The 14,523-nt window shown below is 36.0% G+C and overlaps 2 protein-coding genes across 4 annotated transcripts; both read left to right on the plus strand.

Moving 5' to 3' along the window:
* The first annotated feature begins 1,092 nt into the window (after positions 1 to 1,092).
* Positions 1,093 to 4,815, plus strand: si:ch1073-15f19.2 (serine/threonine-rich protein adg2). Of its 2 annotated transcripts, none has more exons than XM_035535720.1 (9): positions 1,093 to 1,266; positions 1,730 to 2,071; positions 2,209 to 2,327; positions 2,455 to 2,602; positions 2,791 to 2,906; positions 3,122 to 3,278; positions 3,843 to 4,205; positions 4,439 to 4,535; positions 4,620 to 4,815. In XM_035535720.1, the coding sequence occupies exons 1-9, from the start codon at positions 1,206 to 1,208 to the stop codon at positions 4,714 to 4,716; spliced, it is 1,500 nt and encodes a 499-aa protein (XP_035391613.1). In that variant the 5' UTR covers positions 1,093 to 1,205; the 3' UTR covers positions 4,717 to 4,815. The 2 variants fall into 2 exon arrangements, with proteins under 2 accessions (XP_035391613.1, XP_035391612.1); XM_035535719.1 differs by having other exon boundaries at positions 1,094 to 1,275.
* A 2,810-nt stretch (positions 4,816 to 7,625) lies between these two features.
* LOC113581685 lies at positions 7,626 to 12,132 on the plus strand. 2 transcript variants are annotated; one of them, XM_027017000.2, is made up of 6 exons: positions 7,626 to 7,743; positions 8,164 to 8,274; positions 8,630 to 8,672; positions 9,007 to 9,077; positions 9,491 to 9,561; positions 11,089 to 12,129. In XM_027017000.2, the coding sequence occupies exons 1-6, from the start codon at positions 7,734 to 7,736 to the stop codon at positions 11,473 to 11,475; spliced, it is 693 nt and encodes a 230-aa protein (XP_026872801.1). In that variant the 5' UTR covers positions 7,626 to 7,733; the 3' UTR covers positions 11,476 to 12,129. The 2 variants fall into 2 exon arrangements, with proteins under 2 accessions (XP_026872801.1, XP_026872802.1); XM_027017001.2 differs by lacking the exon at positions 8,164 to 8,274 and having other exon boundaries at positions 11,089 to 12,132.
* Positions 12,133 to 14,523: the final 2,391 nt, after the last annotated feature.

The following is a 14,523-nucleotide window of genomic DNA, read 5'->3' on the forward strand; positions in this document are numbered from 1 at the left end:
ATAAGACATCAGAGGAAACTGAACTTCTCCTAGATTACATATAAGGACTGTAGGTGCTTCAGGCGTGCATAGGCCACACAGCATTGGAATGGCACAAGCAAATACAATTAAGGCACCATGTCGAGCCACTTTCATTCAGAAGGAAGCTCATCATGAATCCTCAGAGCTGCAAAGAGCCCTGTTCAAAGTTCGCTGTGATGCTACTCTTAAGAAGCATCTATCAGCTTCAGTCTCATCAGGAGTTCTAAACAGTTAGTCTTTGCCACACTAAACCTCTCAGCAGCTGATCCACAGTCAGCTGGGACAGTGTCCTAAAGTGTATAGAATTTAATATTGCTTATTTTATATTCCTAACTAAAATATTTTTGCACCCAACCTGGTCCCATGGATTATATGTACCTCTAGCCAGACTTTTGTTTCTCAAAACTGTGTCAAAGTGTACTCGACGGTAAATATTTCTGGCCGTGCAAAAAAGTGGTCAGAGGTACATATAACGCATGAAACCAGATTGTTATTGCCTGTAGGGGTTTAAAACATTTATTACAGTCCCAATAAAAGAATAGTCAGTCAATGGACATAAATAGTGCTCCAATAACCAAATAGATTTATTTATGTGTGTGTGTGTGTGTGTGTGTGTGTGTGTGTGTGTGTGTGTGTGTGTGTGTGTGTGTGTGTGTGTGTGTGTGTGTGTGTGTGTGTGTGTGTGTTTAGATTGTGCTTGTGTCTGCTTGCCTATGTGGTTTCATTTTCTTGCACGCAGAGTACCACAGAAGGAAGTTAGCAGTAGGTCATACTAGTGTGTGATCCTGAGCAGTGCCTCAGAACAGCATCTGATTTAAAACATCTAAATTCCTGCTAAAAACACTTAGAGAGAAAATTTACTATAAAAAAAACCACAGAATTCTACATAAAGACCACAGGACATCTCAGTAATACAACTAAAAGGCAAAGGCTGATTGGAAAAAAAAAATTTTTTACCTTCTAAATTTGAGTATTTTATGCAGTACTTGACATTGATTTAAACAAAAACAAAAAAATTTTTTAATTGTATTATATATGCAGATGTCAGTCTTAATATGAGGTATAATCTGTGAGAGAAGCAAGATTTGTGAAGACATTCTTGTTTCTGTTTCAGCAGTAGAGCCCACTTCCTGTGCTAGTCATTTTCAGTTCTTCCTGCCAAAGTAACTGGTGTGCGTACAGATATGTCTTCCATCATGACTGCGATAACTACCAAGCTTCTCTTTTTTATATGCATCATTCAAGGTAAGCAAGGTAAGCAAAACTTTATGCTTATTTCCCCCAAAGTTTCAATAACTACATTTACAACTTTCGCTTCTTTATTGATTGATTAAAAAATCAATCAATGGTCAATGGTTTAAAGTGGCCAGTGGCTTAATAACATTTACGAGACTTTTGTCCTTCAGAGAGTTCTATTACTTCTCTATAAAGTATGTCATTAGTATTTTGGATTACATTCTTATATGTATTTTTTTTCAAACACATAATGGTTCTCATTAGACATTAACAAGGAGGATAAATTAGTTTAATATTCGCATAGTTTAGTACAGTGCTCTATTATAAATTATACATTGCCTATAAACTTGTTAGATACTGTATTTATTTCAGGTGTGAAATACATTTTAAACATTTGAAAAATGTTGAGATGTGTGTAGAAACATGAGAGAAAAACCCTGATTAGTATTTTTTTTTTTTAATGAATAAACAGGAACCCAGAATGTCTTCAAAGAACATGAGAAGATATTGAAAGCGGCAGTGGGACAGAACCTCACACTGCGCTGCATCACATCAGAGGAGCATGAAATAAACATCAACCAGCTGGAATGGAGTAGAGCAAACCAAAAACTGGTGGTGTTTAATCCTGCCTACCCAATTCACTATGACGCAAATGTCACATTGCGGCTAATAAACAGGACAGACACAGCTAAACTACAAGGTTCCGTCTTGATTCTGAATAATGTTAAGAAGAATGATACTGGAGACTATGTCTGCGATATCACCACCTTTCCCAATGGCTCCATCAAAAGAATAATATCCGTTCAAGTCATGGGTAAGTCACGATGCGTTGAATTTTTTAAAATGTTTTATGTTTTCATACTTTGGACAAAAAAAAGCAAAGAAGGGGAGAAAATAAAGTTGCTGATGCTGAAGTCGATGTCTTCACCTGAACGTTTACTTGCCTCCCAGATCCAAAGGTCTTCATGGAGGTCATGCCATCAACTGGTATTCTGATAGAGGGGGACATGGTGAACATAACATGTGGTAGCAATCCCCCAGCCGACAGTTACACGTTATGGCACTCGCAGGTGAGCGAAGGGAACGGCAGCAGTGAGGTCATGCACTATGAGCTTCTTTACCGGGCCGCCATCATCTGTGTGACCTCAACCATGAGATCATTCCAGCATACCCTTTGGTTCCCTTCCCTCACTGCAGAGTAATTTGTCACTGAAAAGCCAGAATGGAGATTTCACAATACAAAACATTACTCGTCACAGCGATGACCTAATGTGTCAGCCCCTCTGGAACTCATCAAATCCACACTTACAAGGCCTGCGGTCATCCAAGCAACTGACCGTGGACTGTGAGTGTCCTACACCCACACAGAGTCTCCATCAGTAACGTTTGCCTGTACATGCTTCACAGTCATAGTCAATCGAGGTCAGGTGCCAAGGGAGTGAAAGTAACAAAACATGAGTCTTTATGCCTTTTAATTTGGGAAAATCACACAAATAAATAAATCTTTTTTTTTCTTCTTCTTCTTACAAACAGTCCTTGACAGCATTGAGTGCAATTCCAGCAGCCAGATACAGGTTGAGACTGGGACAAATCTGATAATAACTTGTGAGGCAATGTCCTCCAAGTCCCTACAATACGTCTGGAAGAAGGTAATTAAGCAACACCAAGGTTGTGGGTTCAATTTCCAAGGGAGCCCGTGTGCTGCCATATTAATTACAATGTAACCCACTCTGTGTAAGAGTATCTGCCAATTGCTGTGACTGTAACTATGCTAAAGACTTACTGTTGCAAAAATTATATAAACAGTTTTGTTTGTTATCTAAAAATCCTTCTTAATGTATATTGGGGTTTTTTTTCCTTACAGGGTAATTTGATAGTGTCCTCTGATGTCACTCTAAGACTGTGGTCAGTAAACATTAGCTGCTCAGGGATATACACTCTGACCGTTAATGCAGAAAACCATAGTCGCCTCTACAGGCAGAGGAATTTTACTGTCACTGTGCTCAACAGGACTCACACAGGTGAGTAAGCAAAGTGTGAATGAGCTGTTAGGTGGAAAGGAGCATCCAATCAAATTAAGCTCCATCACTTATTATTCATATATTGGTTGATATTCATATTTGCATAACTTAAAAAACAAACAAACAAAAAAACAAACAAAAAAACAGAGGCTTGACATTCATCTCATGGGCGGTCTGCTGTGTTCAAGGTCCTTAACATCCATGCATGCTATCATGCCATGCTGACAGCAGTGTTTACCAACCATATATTTCCTGCACTCGGTGTCCCTATCTGAGCTGTGACACATCTCGGCTGAATACTGCTCATCTCTTTGAAGCCTCCTAATTGACAGGGATAGATAGGTGCACAATTTCAGTTTTGCACATGGCCTGTGACAAAACATCAATACTCGAATCACTCCCTGCACCATGTGTTCACTACAAATGGAACAATTGATGTGTTTTAGAGATATACTCTCAATCTGTAAATAAATCTTAGTTAGCTTGAGTGTCTAACTTTATCATATGTTTAAAACTCCTTAAATGTTCACATACAATGTGGTTTGTCTGTCCATCAAACCAAAGCGCACATGGAAACATCACAGACCAGTCGCACAACTTTGACAACAGCAGGAACTACGATCATGACATCACAGTCAGGTCACGTCAGCAGCCCTTCCTACAGCACCTCCACGATGAAAGGCGCTTCTATCAAGACCACTTCTCCCCCTGCTGGAAACATCACCACGCTACAGGCACACGTCACAACACTGGGCTCGGATTTGACAAACACAGCCACAACCTCTGCAGACGTTTCAAGAGAGGGATGCTGTAAATGGCAGAACGCTACATCCAGCCCAGTGTCTCCCCGCAGTGCACACTTTAACACCAGTACAGTCACATCCGCTTCCGTGAGCAAGATTATTTTCACATCGGAAGGCACCAAAAGTAGGTGGATGCAATTAGTCGATCCTATTTACCATTGTGATTTAACGTTACGTTTTTATGTAGTTTGGGTTTTGTTAGATAAAGTTTCTGTTTCTGCTTTGGCACCCAGGGCCTTAAGTGGTAACAGAAACGTTTTGTCAATATGAACGAATATATAGTTATAATTTTATTATTATTATTTTCCCATTAGACCTTTTAGCTCCTTACTAACCTGTCATGTGTGTTTGTTACAGAACTGAAGCAGACACATGAGGTTTATATTCTTATACCTCTCTTTCTTTTGTTGGTACTGATCGGGTTTCTGTACAGGAGATACATCATCCAAAAAAGGTGAAACACACATCAAAGCCACCGCGCTTCGTCTGCCTTCTCTCGGTCTGTTAAACTCTTTCTGCATTTCTCTCTCTCTCTCAGAATGGATAAGCCACCCCCATTCAAGCCTCCTCCACCACCAGTGAAATATACGTCAGTAAGAGATCATAACCTACGTATGACTGATATATTAGTGTGATGGCTCCATGCATCAAAACAGAGCCTTCCTACTCTGGTGTGATTTTTTTTTTCCATGTGTACATATCTCTTTGATAAAAATTGCTTTGATATCCTGTACATTTTGACTATATATATATATATATATATATATATATATATATATATATATATATATATATATATATATATATATATATATATATATATATAATTTTGATGTCATTTTGTTGTTTTATTAAATGCTTTTTAATTATTATATTTCTATTAATACCATTTCCTTTTCTGACAGCTGGGCACTCCCACACTCTGTCTGGGTTTATGTATGAAAAGTCAATGAGTAAACAACAAGGAAATATATTGTCTTTAGAAGAAAAATTAGGAGAAAGGCGCTTTTACCTCAGCAGAGTGAAAGAAAAACATTGTAGGCATTGTACTATGTAGTAATTTGATAAACAGCAGACATGAGTTTTTAGAAAGATTTCATACAGCAAAACCAGCAACTTCACAATATAAATGCACACTGCAATAAGTGTGTGCTTACAGTACACTGCGCAAACCAGAAAGCTGTTACATATTGCAGATATGTTCCAGTGTTCGAGAGAAGCCAGAACTGGAGATGTTCTGAAGATTTATTACCTTTACCACTTAGTCACAGTTATAGGGCAAAAAAAAAATTGGAGGCACTTCACCAACATGCTGACTGAGTAACCAGAGTAGCCCATCATATTAAAGTTAGGTTAGAGATAATGGGCACAGATCTTGCCACTTATATTGTAAAGTGTGATAACATATACTTAAGCTGGACTAAAACAGCCATATCTTACAGCATCTGGTAACCATGTACAGCATCTGGTAATCTTGAAAGTAATATGGCAAAAACCTGGACAATGCAGGGTGATTTGAGAAATCTTTCAGGAAGAATTCAGAAAGTTTGAGAGAAATCAAATTAACTGAGTTTCAGGAAGAAATCAGAACCCAACCAAAATGTGAGAAACACATGTAACAATGTGTATGTAATGGGTGTGCCCGTCACACAAATGGAGAACTTGAAGTGTCCTTGCACGGCCAGGATCTGTCACAGATGTCAACATTAAAACCTCAGGCCTCACCTCAGAAAGTCATTGTCTAAAAAAAAACCAACCATGTAAACCACACCAAACCTAGTGACCCACAGATACAGGTTTCCTTTCTTCACACAACAGGTCAGCTGCACATTATTCAGGTCCCTGTACTTAACCATCAAAGAATGATACAAAACACTTTCCTATCCTTCTGATCTGACATTTCCCAGTACTGAATACTAGCATTTTCACTGACAAGTACTGAAGCTGACCAGTACTGAAACTCATGTTGATCAGGCCAAGTGTTTCAATGATCCTGATGACAATAATGGAGATTTAGTGAGAAGCACGAACACGGACAATGCTATTGACAATGCATGGTCATTTACCTTGAGGACTGTTTTTACACAAATCATTTAAAACACTAAAACATTTACATTTTTGGCATTTAGCAGACGATCGTATCCAGAGCAACTTACAAAAGTGCTTTGTCCTCTAATCATAGATTGTATCCTAGTCATTACAGTAGGTTAGAGTTCAAGATACTGCTGAAATATATTAATCAGTGGTGATAGAAGAAGTGCAAAATAAGCATAAGCGCTATATCAGGCAATGATAAGTACAATAACAAACAACACCAAACAATAAGTACCAGAGTTTGAGTTTTTCAACATAGGTGCAGGATCAGTGGTCACTGAAATATTCCACTTCAGTTTGTGTTTGAGGACTGCGAGGGACTCAGTTGTCTGGACAGCCAGTGGAAGTTTGGATGACAGAGAATATTCTCTATGCATGACGAAAAGACTAAAAGAACCAACTCAGTGCCATTTGGTTACTCAGGTTGCAGTTAGGGTTAGCTTTAGGTGTAGGAATAAATACATAATGAAGCGCATGTAAGCGGCTGCGTTTGAAATAGCGAGAGTGAGTGTGTGTGAGTGAAAGTTAGTGTGCGTGCATCTCTACTAGCCTGTATTGTTAGAAAATGTGAGAACTTGTACCTTGTGGCTCAGAACTAAAAGAGGAGACAGAAGTTTAACAAGAAGGACGTTTCCTGCCCTAACCCTTGTGGTCGGAAATGGAAAAAAAAGTAAGAAACAAAGAAAAAAAATATACTCAAAAAACTCCAGACAGTACATACACTCTGCAAACATTTAACATCCAACAGCCTGGATACTCCATATGAAAATGTAACTTTGCATGATCGGAATTCTCTGTTGGGCTGATAGAGCTGTTATATGGAATGCACTTATATGAGAGCTGGATATGGAAATGTAGACTATTAGGCTAGAGAGTCTTCACCTCATGTAACAAGGCTTGCACTCGGTAACCTTATGAGTTATGTTGTACATTGTGGACAGCTGTGGGAGACCTTTGCAAATTTGATTAAACCAAACCTAATTACCACAGAGCACAGGTCCACGTATATAGTGTTTTTCAGTCTACAGCTATTTCCTATAGTGTCTTTCTTTTTTTAATGTGATTTGTGAATCTTGCAGATAAAAAAGAAAAAAAAACAGCTATCAGTGTAAAAAGCCCATTAAGCATAAATCTACTTAAATGGGTTTTTTTTGTCAATTGAGATTGTAGTTTCTTAGTTTCAGGCTTTAAATTAAATAAACTGAGCAAAGAAAATGTAAAACATATATCTGGATACCCCATCAGGAAAATTAAGGTCTTAAAAATGAGAAAGCCAGGGTATATTTATTTTGCAGTAAATGAAGAAAGCTATAGATTCTAAATGTATAGATTCTAAACGTATTGTGGCTCATCACACTAAGTGACGTTCACTGTTCTCTGCGTTAAGGTGATGTGAACACTTGCAGTGGATTAAGTATTTGCCACATTTCCTGTTTGTAACTGAAAAAGATACAAGACAGTAAAAATAGATGCAGATATGGTGCACCCCATGGAGAATGCACACAGACACAACTAAAGCTTCCTCACAAACGGCCAGGTTAGCAGCAGACCATCAGCAATGGTAGAACGTAAGTAAATGATTCTTTTTTTGAAAAAAATGGATAGGTGGTAATTTCTTTTAGCCTGAGACAAAATCATAAATCAACTCATTTCTAATATGGACGGAACTACAGTATCACAACATATCAGTGGTAATGCTAGTTGCATTGCAGGGGCACATTCCAGAGGGTTTTTCATTGTTTTATTTTTTTATGAAAGAAAAATAATTTGGAAGAAAGATACAATTTATACATATAAGTGAAAATCAGTTTTATAAGTGAAAACCGTCTGAATGAGAAAGCATGGCTCATTAAAACATTAGTAAAGGTGTCCATCCCCCTGGCATATTTCCGATATTTTTAGTTGACATTGGTACTTATTTAAGTTAATGAAGTGGGTGGAATTTACTTTTTGTAACATGAGAAATCGAATTTTTGCTTTATCTCTAGATTGCCACGGCCCATTCATAGGATTGTCACTGACATCGCTAGCATTGCTTATATCTATGTGTTTAAATATCCTTCTGTATTTGCTGAGAAGAAGAGAGAGACAAAACAAAGGTATTTTAAATGTCAGGTTTGTTTTTGTTTTTTCCTCAAAGCAGTAATCATGATTAAATTTCCCAGAAAGCATTGCAGCATTGTTATGTCAAAGACAAATACATTGAACACAGGTTTTCTCCAGGGTGTAACAATGTCTGTTATACTGTGATGTTTCTTAGAACCTGGACTTTTTAATAGGCCTATGAATAGTGTAATGGAGACGAATTTGATAACACACAGCAGTCTGGAAACTAATTTTAATCTGTTTAATTGAGCTCATTCTTAAATTAAATCAACGTCAATTATTATATAAAGTTTACAGACCAAATTAGATGAATCCTTATAAATGTTATTTATCTTTCTTTCTTTACAGCTGTGGAAGAGCCAGTTTTCCAAGATTTCTGTCTAAGTGACAGGTGGGGTTATCCATGTAACATTTTATATATATATATATATATATATATATATATATATATATATATATATATATATATATATATATATATATATAAAAAAGATATATATAATCTTATATATATAATATATATATATATATATATATATATTATATATATATATATATATATATATATATATATATATATATAAAAGATATATATCTTATATATATCTTATAATCTTGGTGTTGATGTGAAACATGCCTCATGACTCATGCTGAAGTTAAAAGAAGAATAAAATATACAACCATACATAATATAAAATGCGGAATAATTCTCAACTGTTCCACAGGTATGAGAATGAGGAAGAAGAGTTAAATCAAGACAATCCTATTTATGGGAACATCCATGTAGATGGAGCAGGTGAATTTGGTTTGACATATACAAGTAGCTTCTTATAATTGCTATTCTTTTTGCAGTCCCCCCCAACAACTGAAACATGTTGACACTTGGGATGAAATAAAATTTGCACGGCCATTTGTGACCTTGTGCATTCCACAACACAACCATGCAAATTATGAAAACAATAACAACAAAAACGTTTTATTAAATATTTTGCTACTATAGTATCCAGATTTAGTGGTGACTAAATGGTTTTCAGAAAATCTATATATCACTCCATATTCAGATAAGTTGTTCGCAAATAACTATGCTATGCAGTAAAATATGTAAAGGACAATCAAATATTGCAAAATTCAGAATCCATATCTTAACAAAATCCATCATTTAAAAGCCTGTACAATGGGCAGAATGGTGATCTTTTTTCTTTGCTACAGGACCTTTGAGGATGGTTGCAGATGTCTGCTATGAACGTATGACAAAGCAATGCATGAGACAAGATGAGAAGGTACACACTCTCAAATAATATGCTCTAATAACTAATCCCGTAGAACAATCATGAACACTTATAGCAAATTCTTTATTATTAAAAATACATAACTACTGTAACATAATGCTCTCACACTTTGTCATCTATATTGGTACGTTGATAGAACTGATAGGTTTGGGTGCACACTCTGTCAGACTCCTGTTGTTCATGAAAACAAATGGCTCAATAATTTCCTCTTTTGCTTATTTTCACACTGAGACCAAGTGCCCCGCAGTTTTGTTATATTAGAGCTATTCAGGTCTTATGCACTCTTTTAGTGTTCTTTGTTGTCACAAATGTAGCATGACTATTTTGAGCAGGCAGCCACATGCACAGAAATACCATAGCTCTTCGATTTCACACCATTGCTGTGGTATTGATCGTAGACCACCGTGCAACAAAAAGAAAGGCTATAAACACCATGCACGAGGCCATCAAAGCTAAAGGTTACAATACTGTGTTTCTATGTGAAACAGCTCTGTAGATACATAGAGCTGTTTATCAGGTCTCTGATCAATTACACAAAGCATCTATCATAGTGTTTGTATTCAGTTTATGAGTGACACTTTGTAATGATAGTGTTTTGAAGCTTTAAAAAGTACTTGTAGTACTAGTAGTTATACCTGTAGGAATAGTACATTTAAATACTATAAAGTAAGTTCCAGAAGTTTAAGTCCTGTGTTTTTATTTCAACCTTTATAAAAACCGTATCAAAAAGTAATATACATTTTACTTGGTTGACATTTATTATTATTATTATTATTATTATTATTATTATTATTATTATTAATTATTATTATTATTATTATTATTATTAATTATTATTATTATTATTAATAATAATAATAAAAATAATAATAATAATAATAATAATAAACATTTAAAACTCAGACAAATAGTTGTTTATTTGTTTTAGATGCTGGAAATATGCTCATATGATATTGGAATACATCTGAGTTTATATTTTACTGACATCTGAATCTCTGTAAACAATTTCATGCAATGCTTGAGAGTTCAGAAAAAAACTTTAGTCAAGATTAAAATTTGCCTCCAAACTGTAAAATAAAGATTGTGTTCTCTGTTCTCTACATGAGAAACCTGTCAATAGTAAGGCAATAACATACTCTGAGTGGGGAAAAAATATCACTTTCCTCATTTTTCATTAAGCTATTTTTCTCAAACAGAAGTCAGATAGAATTGTATTGTCACTCCACTTTATGTACCACAATCATTACCTATTTTATCAGATAACACATCTACTTTTACCACAGCAGTTAATAAAGACCTCTGAGCTCTATCAAGTCATTGGTAACAATGAAAAAGCATGTTGCAATACTATAGTAATTAAAATAAAATATATAATAGTCAACTATATACAGAAAACTGCATAATAATTATAGCAAAGATGAATCCAGAGTGTTAATTATTGTAATAATGCTAAAGTATAATATTAATGCAAATAATAATGTTTTATCTATTCTCATGTCCACTGTCTATTTCTCCCAGGCTGAGCTAACAGACATCTCATATGCCTCTCTGGACTTAAGTGTCAATCAGAAGCAGAAGAAAAAGAGGAAGTACCCGCAGAAACAGAACTTAACACATCAGGCCCAGACACATTCTCAACCCATAGCCCAGCAAAGCAGCCTGGAGATGGGCACGGACACCGAGGCAACCCTCCCTTCACGCACGGCCAGCCTAATGGCATCCCGCCACAGCATCTACCTCAACAGCCATCAGGTAGCCCTGGAAACAGAAGATCGAGAACGACAGAGGGAACGAATGAGAGAAAGAAAACACAATCGCGTGAGAGGGATGGAGGCAATGAATTTGCCTTACGACTTTGAGCTTGGCTTTGGCCAATCGGATCCAAGCCATGAACAAGACAGCTAAAGACAAAAATAAGCGTAAAAGTGAAAATCTGTCCTATTTTTGGATGTCGGAGGTGAGTGAAAATATTATGCAAAAATAATTTGAATAAGCCATTAATTTCTTTTATTATTTAAACATTTAAAGTGATCGAAACAAGTAAATACAAATAGCACAGCATACAATTCATATATAAATTAAGTGAATGGGTTTCTGCAGCTCCTTTGTGTCTCTGCCATCAGCTTTTTGTGATCTCGAAAAAGAGCTTGCACAATATTATGCACTAAATGGCAATAAGAGGATATTGCATAAGCTTGTTGTCCGCCTTGATTATACCGTGGAAATCACCTTGAAATGCATATTTTCCATAAACAAATTGGTCCCTGTAATAATAAGGGTTGCACACAGTCATTATTAAATGAACAAAGTGTATTGACATGTTTGTGAGTGGGCCTATGAAAATATATACATCATTCCAAGGCTATATTTGAACACGTGCTGGTGGAACTGGTAAAGTCTGATGTTAAAAGAGAATTTGTGAATGGGTTCAAGACAGTGCAGAGTACAGATTAAGTTTGAAATAGTCTACTTTTATATTTAATTTACTACATAGTTTTCAATCATGTCATTCTAATGCATATTTGAAATTCATATGTTTGTTATATTTAAAAATAAATGTTAAAGTTTACCTCAAATGAAATTAGTTTGTATCGTTTCTTTTTGTCTATGTGTTTTACAAGCTGTGACCCAAATTTTTTTTTCTAGTATATAAATAATCAATTATGGCTACAGGTTGCCTAAGCTTTAGAACTATCATCGGCAAAATATGGTCTGTTTTCAGAATTCCATGAGAACAAAATTGGCTCAGTCATCTGAGTGCAAAATATGGCCTAGGTCAGGGATGTACCACCAAGGTACTTGAGTTGGACCAGTAAGGTTGACCAACTCCTGGAGGATGAGAGCCCAAGGTTTGGTGATTTCCCTAACAAAAAAATAAATAAAAATCCAATAACCCAGCGGCGTTCACCTGTTGTGTGATGTGATAAAATGAACCAGAACGTGGGCACAATTTGATTCGAGTACGCAAAATAGCCCACAAAGAATGACTTCATGAAAAAAGTAAATTGGTGCGCTTCATTTGCCAGTTGGTGAGCTATATTTCTCGTGGCCAGAAAACATGCCCACAGACTTCAGTATGTTAAACTAATTCATACGCACAACGTAGTAGTGGAGAGTAGGGTAAGATGAGCCAGGGGCGTTGCCAACTGTGGCGAGTGCGACCGGCACATGAATGGGAAAATCTCAATCACAGAGCACCATCGCTGAAAAGTCAAGTCGACCCTATAACACTAGCAAAAGAAAATCTCTGGCGCCGCCCCTGATTAGACAAAAATTGATAAGAGTTTTTAATCACAATGTATGACTATGCCTTTTATGTTCTTATTATAGGAAGCAAAAATAATTATCCGTAAGGAGGACGGTTCTAAAACCTTTAACGTGGGTTTACGTACTAAAACAATGACGTCATGAGTACGCTACTACCAAAACATTTACCTCTAACCTAAGAATAAATAAGTAATATTTACGTTAAGCTTATTTCCCCCCTTAATATTAACGTTATAAAAGAAACAAGCTTTGCGTGGTTAAATGTACTAAAACTGGCGTAGAGGTCCGTGTACCTTTCGTTAATTGGTTTTCCATTAATAATCCTAAAGTAGGTAAACAAAAAAACGAACCTTTATCTTTGATTCATGCACTGTTGATTCATTGTTTCCTTTTGTGCTCAAAAAAGCAGAAACAAGACTTCGTCCGAATTTCCATTATATCTACAAAACGAACTGTTTTAAGTGTGAAACGCAATTACGAGGTCCACTTATTTTCCCACAAAGCCCGCCATCCAAAATAAGAGTCCTTCAACTTGTGCTGTGTAGATATAATCTAGCATTTCTTAGCAAGAAGAAATCATATACAAGCTGCAAGATATTTACGTCATTATATCTGGAACTCTAATGTGTTCATATGCAATTATCAATATGCCTATATCTGCTAATAAAAATGTAATTGCCATAAACAAATAACCCAAATGTCTGCCGCATTCGACCGATCCTAGTCATGTCATAAAATTATTTTTTTTTTTAAAAACAAAAACGTTTGATATTACCGTCATCGATTTGCACACATACGTCTGAGGTAGAAGGACAAATATAAAGTACCATTGGTAAACTCAGTCAAGTTCAGGATCCCCAAGTATAGGGGACTGACATCAAACCTGTCAATGAGGAACACCCATCGTTTCTTGAACTAGTTGCTGCAAAAGTGCCAAGTAGCGTAAGAAAAATTCATAATCACCTGCATCTTTCTTTCAGGGTAGACGGGGCATTTGTTGATTTTGAGTGGTTTTAATACATTGATCAAACAGTAGCATCAAAGAGGGGAAGCTTATCGAGCTATTGTTCGTCTGAGACAATTGCTCAGATAGTCAGATACTGACAGGAATGTAAAACGTAAAAGGAAACTATTTGAGTTAATTTTATCTCTCCACTTTAACTCTATCCGATTTTTACATAGTATTTAAATATAAAATGTAAGCATTATAAGTAAAAGGCAAACACTGTATTAAATTTAAACTTTTCTTTTTGGGGTGTGTGATGTGGTGACGAATGGTAGCTAGGATTACTGTTCTGTATAAAATAATAAAACTACATAAATGGCAGTTTAATTTCTCACTGATATTAATTTGGCTGGGTGTTTTAATAAGAATAAAACAAATTACAGTGGATGAGAAGTCAAATGATTGGCATGAGAGAAAGAAAAAAAAATGTCACAGCCTTTCAAATATTTAGCTAGTTTGTACTGAAAAGGTTAATTATTAAAAATGCAAACCAATGATAATCTGTCTTCCAACTGTCCAAACATGCTGTTAAAACAAGATGAGTCAGTTTTGACTAAAAAGGGCCAAGAAAAGCTATGCCTCTTTAGAATATGGTTCTTTCCTTCAGAGATAAGCCTTCCTTCTTCCTTGCAGCAGGAAGGGAAATATCCAGGAACAAGACTATTGGCCATTATTGGCAT

Source organism: Electrophorus electricus, chromosome 17 (assembly GCF_013358815.1).
Source record: "Electrophorus electricus isolate fEleEle1 chromosome 17, fEleEle1.pri, whole genome shotgun sequence".
Classification (NCBI taxonomy): domain Eukaryota; kingdom Metazoa; phylum Chordata; class Actinopteri; order Gymnotiformes; family Gymnotidae; genus Electrophorus; species Electrophorus electricus.

What these genes read in the sequence shown, in the direction of transcription:
- si:ch1073-15f19.2 (XM_035535719.1), top strand. Translation starts at nt 1,206, where the DNA reads ATGTCTTCCATCATGACTGCGATAACTACCAAGCTTCTCTTTTTTATA. An exon ending in GCTCAACAGGACTCACACAG is followed by an intron (nt 3,279 to 3,842) that starts GTGAGTAAGCAA and finishes ATCAAACCAAAG; the next exon opens with CGCACATGGAAACATCACAG. An exon ending in CACATCGGAAGGCACCAAAA is followed by an intron (nt 4,206 to 4,438) that starts GTAGGTGGATGC and finishes TGTTTGTTACAG; the next exon opens with AACTGAAGCAGACACATGAG.
- LOC113581685 (XM_027017000.2), top strand. An exon ending in AAGAGAGAGACAAAACAAAG is followed by an intron (nt 8,275 to 8,629) that starts GTATTTTAAATG and finishes CTTTCTTTACAG; the next exon opens with CTGTGGAAGAGCCAGTTTTC. An exon ending in GCATGAGACAAGATGAGAAG is followed by an intron (nt 9,562 to 11,088) that starts GTACACACTCTC and finishes TATTTCTCCCAG; the next exon opens with GCTGAGCTAACAGACATCTC.